Consider the following 21,503-nt stretch of genomic DNA (forward strand, 5'->3'; position numbering starts at 1 on the left):
TCCTGCCAAACGTATGCATTGTTAAATGACATCAAGTGCTTTTTAATTTGGAGCTGTTTGGACACACACCAGTTACTTAGGATAAGCCCAGAAGTGCAGCGGGCGCTGGGAGCATGTAACTCGAAAGCTGCACACATTTGCATTGCTCATGGACTGATTGGGCAAGTAGAGTAGCAAGCCATGAGTGTGCAGAAGCTTGTCCTTTTTTTCTTCGTGGTGATGTGGTGCACTGTTTTGAAGGATAGGTGCTCACAAGTATTTGGTGATTGTACACTGCAGGTTTCAGGCACCCGACAGCCACGACAGTGTCCCGGACAGCACGGGTGCTCAGCATGCTGTTGGGCATTGTGGCCAAGCCACACAAGAGGTCTGTCTCCCCGCGAGCTTGTGCATCTGGCATAGTAACTGTGGAAAGGCTTGCTTACATCGCTGCTTCTTTTTACCCCGATGAGTCCTTCGTGGTCATTTTGATAGCAGACGTGTTATTTTGCAACATCAACTGCAAACTAGTTCATTCCTGGTCTCAAAAGTTCTTTGTGTGCGCGCATGCGCATGCATTTAACGTAGCCATTACCATGTAATCATTCGAGAGAAAATTATGTTGCAGTTGTTGTCATCATTGTTGATTATTGATTGATGCCAGCACTGTCGTCATTGTGCCACTGTTGTCATGCGATATTGTCATCATCGTGTTATCACCATTCTCATCGTCATGCTGTTGTTACTTAAATGACACTGTCCTTGGCATGTGATCAGCAAGAGTTGCGTAAATAGGGTAGTGGTTCCTTGAATTCCTGTTTCTTTTTTCTTCATGTTTGGCCTTTCCTTGACTCCACTAAATGGAGCACAGTGCCGTCCCTTAAGTGGAGAAGGCAGTGTGGTTTAACAATGCTGCTCTGCATTTCTCTACGATGAGGAGTTGCTTGAGGAGCACACCTTTGCTCCACTGCATTTGAGTAGATGCACTTGAGAGCACCTGGCTGCAACACTTTCGATCTGGAATTCCTGTGCAGTGCCACTGAAGCGAAGTGACCGCTCAAATTGAGGGGAACCTCTGCCATCCGCCTTTGATAGTCAAGGTGGACGATCTTGGATTGATATCAGTATCATTCCACCGAGGTGCACTTAAAGGGGCGCTACTTATGAGGAAGTAGAGCGCAGTTGGGGACGGCAGAAAATTAGATGGCGGAGTGAAGTTAGGAAATTGGCAGGGGTAGAATGGACTTGGCTGACGTGTCATGGGGTAGGGAGGGAATGGGAAAGCTTAGAAGAGCGCGGGTGCGCATGCGTGCTTGCATGTGTGTGCGTGTGTCCAGAGCACTGTCAGTTGCACTTCGCTCTTTTAAAAGGCAGGACCTGTTGTCAAGTGAGGCCCCAAACAACACTTTGCAATGTGGTGAAAGCACTTTAAATCATGCATCCAGGACCTCAAGGATGTGCGACGTAATGCTAACGCATTTCTCTTGCATTCACCTCTAAATCGCCACTGAATTGTTTGATCCTGTGCTGACCATGTAAGAATGATTTCAGCAAACGAGGCTGAAACTATCCTATGCCTGTCGTATGCACCGCGTCGTCCTAGCACAAGTGGTCATCTGCCTGCTTATGCGCGTGTGGAAGTGGAACAGGTTGTGTGATGCTGGTGCTTGTGGGCTGCTGTTGCAGGGACAAGTTTGAGGTGACACCGGAGAGCGTGGCCTACCTGGCTGGTAAGAAATCCTTTGCATCTTCCCTCTGTAGCGAGTCTCTGCATCTGTACCCTGCAGGTCTGCATGGGTTTGCATGCTGGCCTGTGTGTGTACAAAACACCTGAACACTCAGAAGTGCTTAGCACTTGTACGGCAGCACATTCACGCCACAAGTTCCACAGAGGCTGCATGTGTATTGCCTTTGCTGCTATGCAGGTAACCGAACAGCTGATTGCAACTGGTGTTGTTTGCGCATGCAGTACCACAGACCTATGCATTCACATGCATTAAACCTCCGTTTTTCAAGAAACTGCCCATCATTCTCAAGAATGGAAAGCTGCACAAGTTGGATTGGTAACATTGTTGAAGAAATAGTGTAAGATGAGCGCGGGACACAGCACAGATCCTAGTGGTATATTTACTTGCTTCAACATGGAAGTGTGAATATCAAAACCAGAGCAGTCCGGTGATATGAAGGAGCAATTTGTAGCAACACATAGAACATCTACCATATATACTCGCGTAATGAACGCGCTCACATAATAAACGTGCCCCCAACATTGCTCTCGAAAATTTGATGTTTTGTTTTCCCCTGTGTAATAATCGTACCCCCCAAGTCCAAGTGGAGAAGGGACAGCCGGCACTTGGTCGGCATAGTGAGCATAGTCGGGCATAGTGTCGAATTCATGTTTCTGTTTGCTTTCTTGCCTGTCTTTGGTTTCGCTGTGTGCAATGGGCCATAAGTTGAGTTATATGTCTGCTGTGGGACAGAGTTTACCTGCTCGCAAAACGGAAACGCTGATCAGACACCGATAAATTTTGATGTACCAATAAGCAGGACAGTCAAGAAGAGAGTCGCACACAGCGTGCGTGTCAATACAACAGGTGCTGAAAAGCAGCGCCACAATGTGATGCTTGCGATAACAGCAGAAGGCTGGAAGTGGCTGCGAGAGCGAGCTGTGGTGGAACCACGATGTGCATGAAGCGGCCAGCAACCTGGGCAACAGGTCTGGTGGTTCCGATGCGGAGTGAAGTGCAATCAAAATGCTGTTACAGTTTGCAAAAAGTGTACGTGTATTTCTACTGCAAACATAAGTTATCCAATGCATTTTTCAAATCATTACCATCTTACTTTTGAATTTTTGCTGTTTCGAAAAAATTCCCGTAAAATTTACCCCGCATAATAAATGCACCCACAACTTTGCTTCGGTATTTTGGGAAAAAAAGTGCATTCATTATGCGAGTATATATGGTATTAGTTACACATTAAGCCCATGTCAGGCACTTCCACCAACTGTTGTGTTAGCCTCAGAGGCTCGCCTTTTGCACCACCGTGGGCTATCATAACACCCTGCCTTGCCTGAATGCAGCGTCACCTATATGGCAAATGTACAAATTCAGACCACTATACCTGAGGCTATAGATTGCATATTGACTCTACTCTGTCTTGCTAAATCAGGCATCAGTCTTGCAATGCCAACATTAGTCAAACTAAAGGATCACAAACAGATTAGCGGTGCATAGTGGGTGCAATGGTAAAGCCTTTTTTCTTCATTTTAATTCCTCAGCAGCTGACAAGCTCTGTAGCTTTGACTGCGCTGCATGCATTCGGTGAGACAAAGTAAAAGCAGGCAACTTCTCTTTTTGTACAGCAATGCACATTCAGGAGTTTTAGGTTTTGTGCACCTAAAGTTATGCAAACCACAGGGCATATGAAAGAATGCGAAAAGGTGCACAACAGAACTCAGAGGAGTACAAAAAGAGTGCAAGCAGGGCTTTGGGTACACAAAGATGCTTGAGTGCTCTGTGTTTAAAATTTCCTTTGGTTAGTCAGCTCTTATTTTGTGCCTTGTCCGAATTTTATGTGGTTGTTCAAAGCTAATGCTTTCTGTGCGTGTACCATGCAGCGCTTGTGTCGGTGTTGGAGGAGGTGCGCAGCCGTTGCCATCTGAAACATCGGGTGTCGACGCGGGTGGCATCAGAGGCCCTGGCACGCACACCGCCCAGCCCCGTGCCCAGCTCTCTGGCGGCGCAGTCGGCATCGCCTTCCTCGTCGGCCATTGGAGGCGCTTCCTCTCCATCGGCCACAGGTGCAGCAGCACCCAGTCCACCAACATTCCTCATGCCTGCTGGGTAAGTACTCTCTTGATCCACTAAGATGAGTGCGTTGTTAGACGAGTTGGTACCTACTTGGAATTCAAAAATGTGTGCTGATAAAAGGAGACGAGAAAGGACACAGGTCAGTTTCTCAGCTTACAACTGATCTGTATTGGAACGCCCTACATCAATAATGTATACAGTAGAACCTCATTGATACGTTCCTGTTTGTTACGTTTGCCCAGCTCCTACACTGGTCCCGTTTAGTTCGCATAGCTCCCGTTCCCAGACCGTTTAGTTTCTGCTTCCATTCAGTTTCCATAGCTCTCATTCCAAGAGCGGTTTAGTTCTTGGTCCCGTTTAGTTCACATAGCACCCATTTCCACATCAACTAAGTTCCTGGTCCCATTTAGTTCCCATAGTTCTCAATGCCTTCCAAGTTCAGTTAGTTCCCATAATCTAGTTCATGGAAGATGTCAAAAATTTTGCTGAAACAGAAATTAGTACTACCGTTGCGAACAAATTTTTTGGATGCCTGATTTTTCTGTCCTGCTTGATTATGGAACTTCCTCGTGGCACCATCGCCCACTCCATAGAACCAGTGTTTTAATGGCACCTGAAATCTCAGATGCTGCATGGTGTGCTGCTAGGTTTTGTTTTGGACTTTTCCACGCTTGCAGTGTTGCAAACATGGCAACAACGAACAAAGTTGCCACCGTTCAGGTTGTTGTCCTCAGCCTCACTTTTGTTGTTGAGGTGATCTCTCGGCTTTCCATATGCCATGTATGGTGGCTGCAAAGGCAGTTTTATCGGCTCTCCACGAGACCACAACTCTGCTTGCAGACTTCTACGAAGCAGCACTTGTTAGGCCTTGTCTGCTGCACATGTAGGATCAGTGTGTATGAGCTAGATGCCAAAATCTAACACAACACTGCCTTTTTTTTCTGCCTTTTGAGGCTTGTTTAATAATGTGTACCTTGTTTTCCAAATAAATAAACTTTCCGTTTGTGCCTGGAGTTGCCACACTGCCATTGAGAGAGCAGGATCGCATGCAACATGCAACAGCACAAAACAACATAGCAGGAATGGACGCTGTCATGTGGTCTTGTACAAATACATATTGGTTGTGGCTCCGAAGAAATAATGGGCACTTGTTTCAGTCATTGTCCGAGGAGAGCCAGCCAGATCATAGCCATCACTGTTGAGATGTGGCAGCCTACATGCTTGCGCAGTGCGGTGTGATCTAGTCATTCGTGGCACTTTTTGGCAGAGCCAACCCATCATTCAAAACTTCCAGAATGTGCAGGGTTTTCGACTTGGTGTTTCCTGCACAGTAAATTAATTTCTCAAGCCCAGCACTACAGCATGGACCGCTTATAGCATAAGCTGCCAGAATTGCAAATATCCGCACTTTAAGCAGTACCGCAGTATAACCAAAACAATAGTGTTCAAAAGCTGCACATGTAAACATGTAGCCAAGCAGCCGCACGTATCTAAGAATCTAGGCATTAGACCAGGAGTTTTGCATCCGTTTAAATTTATGAACGTTGAAAGGTTAATGTCCAAGTACCTGCAGTCTTCGCATGACGTAGACAAAGTAATAATTTAAAAAGAAAAAAAAAACGATGAGGACCGAAATTTTACATGCAGTACAATGTCTCGTCTGATTTCTCAGGCTGATCAGCGTAGGCACTGTGTCGAAAACATGGCGACCGCGGTTCAAGTTGCTGCCATTCGAGTGTTTCTTGTGCCCTCACTTTCGTTATCAAGGTGGTTTCTTCACTTTCAATGTGCCATAAAGCCACCAAATGGTGCCGTTGCTCGGCACCATTTCGTTGGCTCGGCACCAACCCACAACTGGTCACCGAAGAGGCATGTTGGTTAGGCCTAGCTGGCAGGGGTGCCAGGCGGCATGCCTTGGGGAAAGCTCACCTTCCCCCACGGCATGCCCGTACCCGTAGACGAACATATCATAGAGACTGCGCATGACATAGAGACTATGCATGCGATCTAGCACACAGGCTGAACTGGCAGCAATACGTACGAAGCGGAGTTTGGTTCCTTGGCCAATCAGCCGCTGCAACTACTGCAAATGCCTACCATGTTTGTAAGTGTGCATACTGGAAGGAGTGGAGGAAGCTCACAAGTGCACATAAAGCCTTATGGCTCCAAACTAAATTTGTGGAACTCTGCTTAAACTGACAGCAGTCAAGGTTGCACGCTCAATATCTTTATATCACGATGACGCTCATTGCGACAGTTGCACAGAAACGGAAGCTGCGCTCAGTGCAGAGCGCACCGCTGATAAGCAGCTGAGCAAAAGGCTTCTCCGTCGCCTAGGAAACCATTGCGCTCCTCATTGCACTGCCGCTGCGTTTCTTTTTTTTTTTTTTTTGTTCTTGCCGCTGCATTTTTTTTTTTTTTTTGTTCTTTTCGTTCATGCGTTCGCTCGCTCCTCGTCACATGCTTCTCCTCCGCATGACCCTCATTGCTTTCTCTTCCCAACAGCCGGCACAGCTTGTTAAGAAGTGTGCTCGCTACCACGCTTGTCTGTTGGATTTTCCTGTGGAAGCCGCATTATAACCGACATTTTGTCTTGCGCAGCTGTGCCGTAAGCGGTATGTCTATACATGGAGTTTTATGGGAGAGTAAACATGTTGTCGGAAAAGACCGCATTGTAGCCAGTTCTGCACTATAAATGATTACGATACAAGTGGTCTGAGCTGGACTTCGTAAAATTTTTTTTGATGTCGAATGGCAAGCGAGAAAGTGTTTGTTGTGGCGGGAATTATCATGCACTAACTTCTTGAACCCTTGATGGGGAAGTGAAAGTGCTTCGTTTTAGCAGAATCTTACGGTATTGGAAAACAGAAAAAGAAAATGCATTTCTTTCTTTTTTCTTTTTTCTGTCTTGTACTTTGTCAGATTTATAGCAAGGAAAAAGCTATTCGGATATTCGGTGAGATCCAAACATTCCCTCACTGATCCTTCTCCCTCTCGTTTGGTGTGCAGGGGCAGCAGCAGTGCCAACCAGCTGCACCCTCCCCCTCCACTGGGCCAGCAACAACAGCAGGGCGGCCGGCGCCAGAAGTCCTGGGACCTGCTTGACCAGAACGCCCTGGCACAGGCACGGCTCGCCAAGCAGGGGGTCACAACCCCTGCCCAGGGGGGAGGAGGAGGCCAGGTACAACAGCAGCAGCAGCAGCAGGTACCTCAACCTTGCAGCCACCTTATTTACTCAACCAGCAGTACCTAAACCTTATTTACTTGATTGTAACACGAGCTTTTTCCAGATTTTTGCTACCTAAAGTCGATCCTCGCGTTACAATCAAGTACTGAAATTCAAGTTGTCTAAAAAGTGCAATGGTTCTCCCAATTCTAATTAACGAGTGAAATATGCGAGTGAAAGCGCGCGAGGGACGCGCACGCTTTCATAGAGAGCGAATGCACGGCAAGAGCAAACGCGAAGTCTTTCGTCATGCTAAAGGCCGTGGGGGGATAGGAAAGAGGGAGCGAGGGGCTGCGGCACTAAAGGTGTATGTTGCGACCGGGTGCAAGGGGAACTGGCGACTCAATCTCCCACGCAAAAGGAGGAAAGTGGGAAGGCAGCGCGGGAGTGAGGGGGTGCAGTTTCTACTCTGCCAGCAACAGCGTACTTGTACTTCGTGCAACTATGGGCGGTTGCGCGCACCGTATCTTAAAAGCGATCTCCACATGGCTCTTACCTTTGTACACAGTGTGCTTTCGCTGCTCAGTTTCCGTTCAAGCGACAGACTGCACGAACCTTCGCTCGCTGCTGCCGCCGCGCTTGCTCACGCTAGCGTTTTGACAACGGTTGTGCACGGTCGTGGAGTGTGGTCTATTCATGTTTACATGTGCGCGCTGACACCATGCCTGTTAAGGGGGGACGCGACTTTCGCATCGCGAAAAATGGCTAAAAAATCGATTTTTTGAAAATCACATTTTCAGTTTCTGTAACTCTTATTCTATCTGATTCCGAAATATCATCACTGAAAACCTAGTAGAAGTGCTCTAAAAAAATTGTTGTATCTGCCAAGGCGCCGAAAAATTGCGCGGAAATCGCGAAAGAACGGCGTTTTTCAAGCCACGATATCTCCGGAACGGCGCAGCCGAGCGCCGCCATCTTGGTCTCGTTGGAAAGCGCATTTCTCCGTCTTCAAATTTGCCGCTTCAGCTATCTCCTCTATACAGAAACAAGCACACAAAAAGCAAATGATTGAAGGTCGTGCCGGAGCCACCGATTGGCCGCGCCCGCCACGTGACTTCAGCGCGGTTCGCCATTGGTCCGGTGCTCGCTCCGTGATGGCGTCGTCTGCTCCGCTTGTTGCGGTCTCCTCGCGAGCTCCGGACAGTTTCCGTAATCTCGACGAGTGTTAAAGCAGGCGCTATGCGGACATCGCAGTAGCGTGGCCGATCCCACTTTTTGTGCACGTCTCAGACCCGCGGCTAAGCATTCCGAGCATCGGTGACGCGGACTTCGCGACCGAGCTTCGGGCACGAAATGCTCGGACACGCGGCTAAGCCTCTCGCGCGTAGGCGTCTCCGACTCGGCGATGAAGCACATCGCACGCGGACTTCTCGGATCCTTGCCTAAGCATTTCGTGCGTTGGCGCCTCCGACTGCGCGACTAAGCAAATCGAGCGTCGACTCGTCGAGCCCGCGGCTACGCATTTCGCGCGTCGGCACATCGCTCAACAAGTCAACTCCTCGGACCCGCAGCTACGCACTTCGCACATCGGCACCGCGAGCGTCGACTCCTCGAGCCCGCGGCTAGGCATTTCGCGCGTCGGCACATCGCTCACCGAGTGTCGACTCCTCGGACCCGTGACTAGGCACCTCGCGCGTCGGCACCTCGGACTGCGCGATTGAGCTTACCGAGCCTTTCGACCTGCGACCAGGCATTTCGCGCATGGGCACCTCGGACTGCGCGACTAAGCTCGTCGAGCGTCTATTCCGCGGACCCGCGACCAGGCATTTCGCACATCGCGGACCCAGGACTTCGCACATCGCGCGTCGGCTCTGTTATCGTAATGCCACGATATCTCGTAACAATACCTGTCATACCACCCCTTCATAAAGAGAACCTCGTAATGAGCTCTGTTCACTAGGCCACTTGGGCTGGCACAGACACCTGGCTGCAGAAGTGAGGCATCATACAAAAGTACAGGCTGGAAAGCACCTAGCAGCTGCATTGCTGCCTATCTATCAGTGGCTCTCCTAACATCCATAGCCATTGTCAATGGAAGATGATCCAGAACACTGCTGAGAGCCTTCATTCAGTAACATGGTCGATTCTACCAAAAGAAAACAATGCCTCACTGACTGTACTAGAGACTGCTATCAATGAGGCAATCTGCAGATACAACGCTAGAACTAATGTATATTTATGCCCACATATTCTGCACCTCATTTGGTTTGAAAACCCAGGCACCATGCTCTTTTTGTAGAGCAGCAGTAAAGAATGCCATACAAACATGAAAAAGGCAGAACAAAGGCACAGCAGACCAGAGGCCACATGTCCAAGAAGCCCCACATCATAAAACACATCAAAAATGACAAATTTGGTGCGTTTTAGAGAACTGTAGAGGAAGGTGAAACTTTGAGAGCCGTTTTCTCAAAACTGTTTTTTCGCCTTTTTGCTCAGTTTCTGGAGCTGATTTCTTTGTTACCGTTTAGCCTATTTTGATTCTGTTTTTTTTTTGTCACGTTCCTTGGATTACAGTGCAGGTCGAGACAGTCTCGCATTTTTATCTCGACTTTTTATAAATTTATGGTGTCGCTGTTCATTCACCCCGAAAGTGTGCTTGGTGCGAAGGTAACTTGAAAAATGACTATCTAAAAAATTTGTGTTTCAAAAAAAAAAAGTAAGACTGTCACGGACCTCCAGCACGCATTGAGCTATGCATTCAATACTTAACGAGCCTTCCATCATGTTTTTTAAGCTCCCCAGGCCCTCCAGAAAGTTCAAGAGAGAAAAATTCTGCTCAATAAAATGTTCTCAAGGTATCACTCTGAAACTTTTATGGAAGTATCAGGGAGACATTCTAAACATTTGTGCCAATTTTCATCAAAATCCATGAAGAAATCAGGAAGTTGATTTTCAAAGCCACGTCCCCCCTTAATTCAGTTAGTAAGCAAATGTGTCGCAAGTTTATGCAGCCGATAAAACTACTATCCTTACACCGTATAGCTCTCTACTAGTAAATTTGCTATAGCAATTGATGCTTCGCTTTTCGTGCGACTTTTCCATGCATCCGGTGGTCTCGCGTTACTTTAGCGGTTTTCTTTTTTTTTTTTTTGCTGGACACAACAAAAAGTCACCCCTCGCGTTACTTTCGTGGTTTTATTTTTTCTTGGTGGACGCAATGAAAAGTCGCCCCTCGCGTTACAATCGTGGTCACGTTACAATTGAGTAAATATGGTACTCCGTGATGGGCATTGGCATCCTCCAGCTCGACAGGGGTGCACAGACCTGAGAAAGGAGCTTGCAGTGTGCAAATCCCTTCGAAACATGTGGGCACAAGACTCTGCAAAAGAAAGATGCTTGGGAGCCTTATCAAAGGGGAGTGCACATGTGTTTTGGGCCTGCACAATTTATCACGGAGACATAGATAGGCATGTCCCAAGAAGATAGGGGAGCAAGGTTGGCAATGGCCACACTATGGGGATTGGAATTCTACTCTCAAAGGGGCCCTGAAACACTTTTCTAACTAATCATAGAACGGCCTCACTATTAAAAGTCGTCGCCTTAAGAACCTCATAGCACAAAACATTTTCGAATCCTTCAAGTAGCCGTATTTACTCGCATAATGAATGCACCCTGAACCTACTGCCATGAAGTAGGAGAGACATGGTACGATGCGATGTCTGATATGGCGTCAGGCAGGTACGACTGTATCGGACACCGTATCAGATGCCGAATCGTACCGTGTGTCTCTTGCTTCTATTGCGATAGCAATCATATGGACACTCCAGGCACATTTTTGTCGTTGGCGCAGACGATTGCGGCTCAGTCTCCCATGTTCGACGAAGGAAAATGGGCAGGAAATGCACCGCGCGCATGGCGCCCGGGGGATGGGGGGAGGCGCACCAACTGCGCAATGCGGGGCCGCGCGCCCCTTATCTTAAAATTGGTCTGTGTCGTGGGCTGAGCCTAGGTGTGACGGCAGCTTATACCTTTGTGCGTGCTCCGTTCTCACTGCCCAGTTTGTGTTGAAACGATACACGGCACGAAAGTCGCGTCGCTCGATGTTGCTGCTGCTCTTGCTCATGCCAGTGTTTTTACAGTGAGTGTCCGTGGTAATCGAGTGTGATGTGTTCTTTGCCTGTGCGCGCTGACACCATGCTTGTTAATCTACATAGTTAGTGAATGTTTGCAAATTTATACAGTCGTTAAAACTACTATTCTCACTTCGTATAGCTGTCTGTAGATTTGCTATCGCAATTGATGGTTTTGATGGCTATTGCAATTGACGCTTTTCGGCTGAAACTGTGACTTTTTTTAGAGGTGGCCTTGGAAAAAAAATTGCTCAAAATTTAACCCCGCATAATGAGCGCACACCCAAAATTTGCACATATATTTCAGGAAAAAAGTGTATTCATTATGCAAGTAAGTACAGTATTAGCAGAGTTATTGCACCAATGCATAGCTTCATTTTGCAGCCTCGAAACACAGCCTGGTGTTTGGATTTCCAGCCTGTTTTATAGTATACAGTTAAACCTGCTTATAACGAACCTCCATATAACGAATTCCTGGATATAACGAAGTTTTTCGATTCCCCGCCTTTACTCCATAGAAGCACATGTATTTGAGACCTCTACGTAACGAAGTGGCAGCGGGAGACCCCCTCGATATAACGAATTTTCCCCTCCGACCACCTAAAGATTTCGCCCCAAATTTTGTCATTTTTGCGCGAGCAGCAACCGGAAGCACCTTCTCCGCCGCAATGGAATGCGAAGCGAGCGCACGTGTGCGTGCGTGTGTGTGCGAGGCGGCCCTGCATCCCTCGACCCGGCGATCTTGCCGCCGCGGGCGTGACCTGATCTGATCCTGCCGCTTGCTGCAGCTGGCCTAGCCCGCCAAGCCGGCACTCTCTCCTTTTCCAGCTGATGTTGCCGACGCGCTGGTACATGCTGTGGCACATCAGACTCGATGAGCACGGACACGCGCTGTCAAACGCTGGCGGCGGGTGGAAGCGCCGAGGGAGAAGCAAGCGAAGTGACCTTCGTGCTGTTGTCTATCACTTCAACGCAAACTGAGCGCCGAGAACACACAGCACGCAGAAAGCTACGAGCCGCCGACGCACCTACACTGCTAGACTCTGCCCCAACGGAGATCGCTTTCAAGATACGGCCTGCGCGACCGCCGCCGCCCCGCTATCCCTCCCCCCTCGCTCCCTTGCCGGTGCCTCGAGCGCAACGGAAGAAGGCGCGCTTCCTCCCTGCTTTTCTTGTGCTTGCGAGATTTAGACGCGGTCGTCAGCTCCCCTCGCACGTTTTCACTCGCACATACAGCATACGGCGCGCGGCGACTGCGTTATCGCCCTTGGACTTTAGGGTACGGCCACGCTAGCGGCAAAAACACGCAGCAAAAACACGCGTCAGAAACGCGCGGCAAGAGCGGCAGGAATCGGGGGTCTTGCGGCGTGCCGCGCAAAATGGCTTCGAGACCCATTTCTGCGGCAAATGCCGCGTGCCGTGAGATGAAGAACCAATCAAGAGTGACGATCGAGGGTGACGTCACGGAGCCATCACAACCGGAACGCCGCCGGTCCGCGCCAGGTTTTCAATCGACGATCGTCGTCTCTCGCATGAAACAACGAGCTCTCACAGTGTTGCTCGCCCGTTCGGAGAGCACGGGAGATCTTATCGCGCTGCCGCGCGGCGAGACGCGGGTGCCACGGTGGCCTCGCGGCGCCTAAGGCGCTGACGCGCGGCACCTTGCCGCTCGCTGCATGACGTGCGCGTTTTTTGCCGCTAGCGTGGCCGTACCCTTATATACGGAATATCTAAGAGCCAAAACCAATTTTAGGGCCACAACACGTCATGGACGCCCTCTTTATATAGCAAATACGGATCTCAAGGGCCATACTTTTGCTGGCGGAAACCGAAAATACGTCATAATGGTCGCCCCGGCACTTTGGGCGGCCAATGCCATCGTCAAGCCACCAAGCCAAGCGACATGAAAAGTCAAAATGGCCGCTCGGGCCGGCGCGGGGTGGCAGTTCGCATGGTATGATGCGAGAACGGTCCCACAGTTGCGACGCAACAGCGGGGTTACCAATGCATTGAGTTCTATGGGAGCTGTGCCGGGACCGGTCGAAAACGACGTAACAGCCGGGAGAATGCAGCCCCCGGGAACGTAACAGCGAGGTTCTACTGTAACACTGTACGACGCTACGGCCATCGTGACGCTCGCTCTTCGTTTCCGATGCCTCGCGCTTGTGCAAAACGACACGCGTCCACGCATCCGGTACCTGGTGTGACATGGATGAGTGCTTCGACGAAAACGGAAAACGGGTGCGCGTTACAATTGAGGGCGCGTTAGAATAAAATAAATACGGTAAACGTTTATTTTTCGAATTTCGTGCCGAACCTGCATATAACGAAATCCTCTTTATAACGAAGTTTTCCGGGAATTTGTCAATTTCGTTATATCCAGGTTTAACTGTATATGCAAAGAACAAAATCTTGTATGTTTTTACTCGCTGCAATTTTCAAACTGCTCAGAATTTCTACATTTTGTCAGACCCTGAAGTCTGTAAACGTTCGACGCCAGTGGTACAAATAATCAGTGCAACAGTGCTTTATGCGTGTACATTGTTCTTGCTCATTCTGTCTGTGTGTCTTCAGTAATGTTAGCAGTGCATATACCTGAGTAGTCGTTGAGGCCCGTTCCATGCCGTGCACGTTCAGGCTGGTGGGGGCACGACGCCTGGCCCTCCATCGTCGACCAAGGACCCCAAGTTCTGGCGCAGCCTGGACACTAGTGAGGGCGGGGGCCGCCCCCTGTTCCGCACCCAGCGCAGCAGCTCAATGCCGACACCTCGGTCGCAGAAGGGGCCTCCCGGCACGGCCGAAGGGGACGCTGCCCTGGCACCCCCGCGTTCGTCCCGCGTGTCCGTCTCCAACGAGGACAACGTCCTGCTCGACCCCGAGGTGCTCACGGACTTCCCCACCCAGGCCCTGGTGCTCACTGTCCTCGTGAGTGGTCCTTGTGCTTGCTCAGGATTATTTACTTGATGCTGTAGCATTTATGGAGCCCGTCGTTTCAGTCACATTGAGCCTCAGGTTGAAAAGCCATCTAGGTTCAGTTTCATAAGCTGAGAATGGCCTGACTTACAAAGAGGTGGGAGGACAGGTTATAATGTGCACAGCATGGTCGCTGCAAACTGTGACGTTGTTAAGTGAGAGGATGACATAGTGCTGAGGCTGTGGTAGCAGAGTGGCTGATGTAGTGGTGATGTAGTGGTGACAGAGTGCATTCGTAAGCTTCGCTAACCTTGATTCCCACAGTGCGTGGGATCGGCATGATTTTACTTTAGGTGGACCCCTTCGTGCTACGATACCCATTCCTTTTCAGTGCACTGAGTCACTCGCCTAAGGCGCACCCGCACATATCGTCATTGAGAGGCTGGCTTTCCCTCGTAGCTCAGTAGCCTGGTGGCTGAGTGCATCACGTTCTACTTTGGTAAATTGTAGCTGAAAAAAATTGGCACCTTTGGCATTGAATGGTTCTGAATGTAATGGGAGGTGCCTTCTCTGGCTTTTCTTCCTAGGAAGCAACTTGTGCTCTATTTGTGCAGATACAGTATATTGTCACCCAGCTAGTACAGCTAGAATAGTTGACCAGCAACAGATAGGTAAAAAACACGTCAGCCTTTAATAATGGCTGGACCTCGGAGAGCGCGCGCGCAACCAGGAACTTTGTCGTTCTCGCCTCAAGGGGCTAGTGTCACCACGTGCCAACTTATTTCGCGTCATTATATATAGTCCCTGTAATGGCCATATTCTGCCTGCATTGACCTATGGGGAAAGAAACTTGGGTTGCAACAAACAAACTCAAAAAGAATCTCGCGACTGTGCAATGACTGACGGAAATGAAAATGGGAGGCATTATGTTAAGAAGCAGCATAATTAGGGGTGTTGATTGGTGATAAAGTGGAGCAGATGATACTAGTTGAGGTTAAGAAGTGCATTTGGACAGGCCACTTCATGCTTAGCTAGCTCAAATAACCAATGCAATCCAAGGGGCACTAAAGAGAAGCACCGAACTAGTTCTGACAGATAAAGTTTTCTTTCAGAACTCTACTTTTATTAATTTATCAGTAACAGGTTGATTATTCGAACAGAAAATGGAGGTCAAAGTTTCATTTTATAATTCCAGACCGAAATACCAGTGCTGGTACATCAGAGTGACGTCACAGATTTTAGATTATTTTTTGGAGTATTTTGGCTGTTGTTGCTCAGTAAATGTTCTTGAAACTTGATAGGTTCTGTCTTTGGTTCGTTTAGAATAGAATGTATTCCATCTTTACCCAGGGAATGCATTCTATTTAACTAGGCCCGTGCAGACATAGTCAAAACATTGACGTCACAACGAGCTGGTGCGGGAACTTCAAGGCGACTTTGCCACCCGACTTTTGTTCTTGCACCCAGTCTGGCTTGCAACCCTTTTTTTCATGGTAAGAGTGCCTTTTTGGTATTGGGTAGAAAGGTAATCTACTGCTACAACCCGAAATTATTTTTCTCTTTAGTGTCCTTTAAAAACTAAGAGGACGGGTGCCAAGGAAATAGGAGCACAGTCGAGGATGGAAGAGAACTAGATATGGTGATTTGGGGAGAGAACTAGCCGAGCGATTTGCAAATTTGATTCACGCAGCACAGGTGTTATTTGAGATCTCTGGGAGGGAATTCTGGTCCCGCGGGGGGCTTAATTATGGTGATGATGATGAAATTCGATATATTAAAAGCTTTGGTGCCCTTCACATCACAGGCGACCCTTGTGCGCTTTGCGACGGATGAAAACGAGACGCGCATCCTGTACGAGTACTTGGCCGAGGCCTCTGTGGTCTTCCCCAAAGTGTTCCCCGTCATGTGAGTACTGCATTTGCAGCTGCTTGTGAACAAAGCAAACAGCGTGCAACGTTTACACTTATTTTGCCGTGGCTACCTTCGCAGAGGTACAAGGTACACGAGATCAGTGAAACCGAAAGTGGTGCCATATGTACCTGGATTACTTAGCATTGTGAGGTACTGCGAGCATAAATTCAGATGAAAACAAGTGAAAGACAACCAGGACACATCATTGCATTTGCATGTTTGCTTGCATTTGTAACATTTGTTTGGTTCAGGCTCCGAAATGTACATTCAGGACTACACCATGCTCACAACACAACTACAGAGTGGGTGCTTATCGCTCGCACTACAAGTGTTCCAATCTCCTTTAAAAGTGATAGGTTGCCGCTTCAGCTATCTCCTCCATACAGAAACAAGCACACAAAAAGCAAATGATTGAAGGTCGTGCCGGAGCCACCGATTGGCCGCGCCCGCCACGTGACTCCAGCGCGGTTCGCCATTGGTCCGGTGCTCGCTCCGTGATGGCGTCGTCTGCTCCGCTTGTTGCGGTCTCCTCGCGAGCTCCGGACAGTTTCCATAATCTCGACGAGTGTTAAAGCGGGCGCTACGCGGACATCGCAGTAGCGTGGCCGATTACGCTTTTTGTGGACGTCTCAGACCCGCGGCTAAGCATTCCGAGCATCGGTGACGCGGACTTCGCGACCGAGCTTCGGGCACAGAATGCTCGGACACGCGGCTAAGCCTTTCGCGCGTAGGCGTCTCCGACTCGGGGATGAAGCACATAGCGCGCGGACTTCTCGGATCCTTGCCTAAGCATTTCGCGCGTCGGCACCTCGGACTGTGTGACTAAGCTAATCGAGCATCGACTCGTCGAGCCCGCGGCTAGGCATTTCGCGCGTCGGCACATCGCTCATCGAGTGTCGACTCCTCGGACCCGCGGCTAGGCACTTCGCGCGTCGGCACCTCGAGCGTCGACTCCTCGAGCCCGTGGCTAGGCAATTCGCGTGTCGGCACATCGCTCATCGAGTGTCGACACCTCGAGCGTCTATTCCTCGGACCCGCGGCTAGGCATTTCGCGCGTCGGCACCTCGGACTGCGCGATTGAGCTTACCGAGCGTTTGGACCCGCGACCAGGCATTTCGCGCATCGGCACCTCGGACTGCGCGACTAAGCTCGTCGAGCGTCTATTCCGCGGACCCGCGACGAGGCATTTCGCACATCGGCACCTCGGACCCGCGACTTGGCACATCGCGCGCCGACTCTATTATCGTAATGCCACGATATCTCGTAACAATACCTATCATACCACCCCTTTAATTCATAAAGAGAACCTCATCATGAGCTCTATTCACTAGGCCACTTGGGCTGGCACAGACACCTGGCTGCAGAAGTGAGGCATGATACAAAAGTACAACCTCCATAGCCATTGTCAATGGAAGATGATTCAGAAGGCTGCTGAAAGCCTTCATTCAGTAACATGGTCGATTCTACCAAAAGAAAACAATGCCTCACTGACTGCACTAGAGGCTGCTATCAATGAGGCAGTCTGCAGATACAACGCTAGAACTACTGTATATTTATGCCCACATAGTTCTGCACCTCACTTGGTTTGAAACCCAGGCACCATGCTCTTTGTAGAGAAGCAGTAAAGAATGCCATACAAACATGAAAAAGGCAGAACGAAAGCTCAGCAGACCAGAGGCCACATGTCCAAGAAGCCCCACGTCACAAAACACATCAAAGATTACAACTTTGGTGCGTTTTAGAGAACTGAAGAGAAGGTGCAACTTTGAGAGCCGTTTTCTCAAAACTGTTTTTTCGCCTTTCTGCTCAGTTTCTGGAGCTGATTTCTTCGTTACTGTTTAGCCTATTTTGATTCTGTTTTTTTAAAAGTGAATAGGTTTCTTGAAGCAATCAGCTATTCACATACATTGACAATCGTTGTCAATGGTTTCTGCACAAATTTTTTTTCCTGTTTGCATTTCAATTTATGCTAATGGTATGTTTAGAGAATGCTTGCCACGAAAGATTCCCTTTCATAGCCTGTAAGAGTTCTTTACAAATTCAGTAGAACCTTGTTTGTACATCTACAAAAAAATGTTAGAAAAGTACAAAGTAGAAAAGTATGCAATCCGAAGTCGCTAAAAATTTGCCGAACTCAGGTGTAGTTGACGTCTACGTAATTGGTGTAGCACGTCTACGTAATTGGTGTAGCACGAGATGCCGACGGGTGCCAATCTGGTGGGGCCCTATGTGGCCAGAGACGCGCATTGTTGTTTGTGCAGCTTCGGCGAACATGCGTTTGTGCTTCTCAAATTAGGCCTGGGTCAGCAGCGTTTTCGGGTGGAGCATTTTGGTGGGAAGCTTTGCGAGAATCGTTACAGCACGAGCTCATGGAGCGTAAGTGACCCCAGACGTGCATCGTCGTTCTAAGACGGCAATGGGAAACTGAAACGATATTGATCTTGCGATCAACGCTGAAACACGATGCCACGGTGCTGCCAGAGTGAAACATGACGCTTACTTCACGCCACCTGCAGCAGAGAATGACGGCACATTTCGGAGTTAACGTGCATTACAAACGTGCAGTACACTTCCTACGCCACTCATGGTGTGAAACAGATAGGTGAAGATGCTTATTGCACTGGGTTGGCAGCGACAGCTGTGAATGCGACATTCGACTACCCATGAGGAGATTTGCTGCTACCGGAATAAGAAACCGATGCATGGCGGCATTTTCGCATGGCATGAGCAGGCGAGTACTGCGGGGAAGCTGCCATATGGGCACTTACTGTTCTCGATCACGTGTGTCGTGCCTCTTGTTTACGCGGGATCTAGCGGCCGATAAACATATCGTACGATCACAGTTTGGCGATATACAGAATGTTGGTGCTAAAAGATCTTGTTTTTCAGAAACATATTACTGTATTTACTTGATTGTAACGCGAGTTTTTTTTCCAGATTTTTGCTATCTAAAGTCGATCCTCACGTTACAATCGAATACCGAAGTTTAAGTTGTCTAAAAAGTGCAATGATGCACCCAATTCTAATCAACGAGTAAAATGTGAGTGAAAGCACGGCAGAGAGCAAACGCGACGTCTCTGTCTCTGTCTCTGGCGCGAGAGGTCGTGGTGGGATGGGAGGGAGGGAGGGAGGGAGGGGAGGCAACATTTAGGTGTGGCACGAAATGCGTATCTCGCGATCGGGCGCAAGGGGAACTGGCGACTCAATCACCCATGCGAAAGGAGGAAAGCGGGAAGGCAGCGTGGGAGGGAGGGAGTGCAGCTTTTGCTCTGCGAGCAATTAACCGCCGTACTTGTACTTTGCGCAGCGACGGGCGGTCGCGCTGACCGTATCTTGAAAGCGATCTGCAACACGGCTCCTACCTTTGCATGCGCTCTGTTTTCGCCGCTCAGTATCCATTGAAACAATAGACCGCATGAACCTTCGCTCGCTGCTGCTGGCGCGCTCGCTCACGTCAGCATTTTTACAGCGGTTGTGCGCGGTCATCGAGTGTGATCTATTCCTGTTTGCATGTGCGCACTGACACCATCCTTGTTAATTCAGTTAGTAAGCCAATGTGTCCAAGTTTATACAGCCAATAAAACTACTATCCTTACTCCGTATAGCTCTCTACTAATTTGCTATTGCAATTGATGCTTCGCCTTTCAGGCGAAATTGCGACTTTTTCATGCATCCGGTGGTCTTGTGTTACTTTAGCGTTTTTTTTTGTGTGTGTGTTTGCTGGATGCAACAAAAAGTCGCCCCTCGCGTTACTTTTGTGGCTTTATTTTTTCTTGATAGACGCAATGAAAAGTCACCCCTCAAGTTACAATCGCAGTCGCGTTACAATCGAGTAAATACGGTAATTGCTAAAGGGTAAGCATAACTGTATTGGGCCATTTTTTGCATTCTTGGTCGCGAACATTGGCATTGGGAAATCGTACGAAACGGGATCATATCAACAAGGTCCTACTGTATGTATTTAGCAGCATATTTTCTTTCTTTGGTTTCATTGTAGCTGCATAGCTGTGTGCATTTGGAGACTGTCAACTTACTCATTCAGTGGCTTTCTGAGCAGTGCCTTAAAAAGTGCAATAGACTTCGGTTAATCCGACTCTGGTTAATTCGATCTCAACCGAAAACCCCGGCTGGCGTTCATACATTTCTGTGGGCCCAAACTCGTTATTTCGATCCTAAAATTGGCCTTTGCTGGATAAGTCGAATTTGACCAGTCAGCACGTATGTGTCTGACCCCTAGGTAACTCCAATAGTAGCCCCTTTAGTGGCAACGTCTGTCTCGGCAGAGCTTATGGAACAGTGAATGTGTTGAACACACATCATCTTCCATTGAAAACGCCTATTTTTGACCTGCCCTAGGAAGATTTTCAAGCGAGAACCATAGCTCACAATGTCTGATACAGTATTTACCTGATTCTAAGCGGCTTTTTTCTTTCTTTTTTTAAAGAATATTTGGCTGAAAATTGCCTGCATAGGGCCATTCGGATGTAATACTAAAACCGCCTTGTGGGCATTAGGTGCTTTACCGCATATCACATATGTATGACTTTAGAAAACTGGCTGTCGTTGTGCAACGCATAGTAGACCCTTGCCAATTTTTCTTGCTAAAAATCGGGTACGCTTAAGCCTCTTACTTTGTTTAAGAGCTTTAATGTAATTTCTACATTAGTTATCTATCTGCTTTGGACACATAGGAAGTGGGTGCGCATTTGATTCGGGGACGTGTTAGTCGGCAACATACTGCCAAATGAACCAGCAACATGTTTAGACGTTTTTTTCTGCATCTTGTTTAATTCTACCCGCCGGATAATGCGATCAGTTTTGTCGGTCCCGTCAGAGTCGAATTAACGGAAGTACCACAGATGCCCCGACCTCTCTGCCTGAGCACAGCTCATTGTCTCCCATTGCAGTCACAGCCTGTTGGACGCCAAGATTACGACGGTGCTGTCGCAGAACCACGACCACATCATCCTCAGTGCTGTGCAGTGCATCATCCAGAACATGATTGCCTGCGAGGACAGCAGCCAGCAGCAGCTGCACTACCTGCAGAGTGCGTGCGCCTTTACTTCCTAGAGTCCATTCCCTCACTGCAGCTATGCTTTGTTGTGTGTAACATGTCCTGCTTCTCTTTCATGACAGCCTGCGGCTTTGGAGGACTGTGGAGGTTTGCTGGTCCCTTCTCCACGGTCAGTGTTATTTTGCATTTGTTCCATCCACTGTCCAGTGTACGAGTCCCCCAATGCTTTCTTGTGCTAAACAAGTTGACCGAAACAGCATGTGCTGTTTAAGTATACAAATATGTTTGGGGTGTTGGGTACATGCTCAGTCTGCTGATAATTATTTTATAGTGCAGGGTGCATTTAGGTAAGTGATGCCAATGCTGATGGAGAGCAACATATAGGTGTACAGTGCTAAAGAAATTAATGTGAGATGGATGGTGGTTGTTGTTGTGGGAGAATAGTACATTTTGACAGATGTGAATTCGTCGGTGGTGCAGGCCTTTGTTACCAGTGCTCTTTCTTTATGCAGTGGCTTTACGAGCTGTGCAATGATTAGTTGCATGTTTATGACTAGTGGCACGAAATGGAGGGTACAGCC

At 48.6% G+C, this 21,503-nt stretch overlaps 1 protein-coding gene across 1 annotated transcript in view; it reads left to right on the forward strand.

Annotated features, from left to right (window-relative positions):
• The window catches only part of LOC119445586 (neurofibromin-like), a 121,314-nt gene that overhangs the window by 89,848 nt on the left and 9,963 nt on the right, over nt 1-21,503 (forward strand). Inside the window, 8 exon segments of the mRNA XM_049663438.1 lie at nt 280-367; nt 1,666-1,709; nt 3,596-3,821; nt 6,798-6,993; nt 13,722-14,009; nt 15,802-15,902; nt 20,816-20,955; nt 21,045-21,091. Of these exon segments, the coding sequence (XP_049519395.1) occupies nt 280-367; nt 1,666-1,709; nt 3,596-3,821; nt 6,798-6,993; nt 13,722-14,009; nt 15,802-15,902; nt 20,816-20,955; nt 21,045-21,091 (1,130 nt within the window).

This window comes from Dermacentor silvarum, chromosome 3 (assembly GCF_013339745.2).
Source record: "Dermacentor silvarum isolate Dsil-2018 chromosome 3, BIME_Dsil_1.4, whole genome shotgun sequence".
NCBI lineage: Eukaryota > Metazoa > Arthropoda > Arachnida > Ixodida > Ixodidae > Dermacentor > Dermacentor silvarum.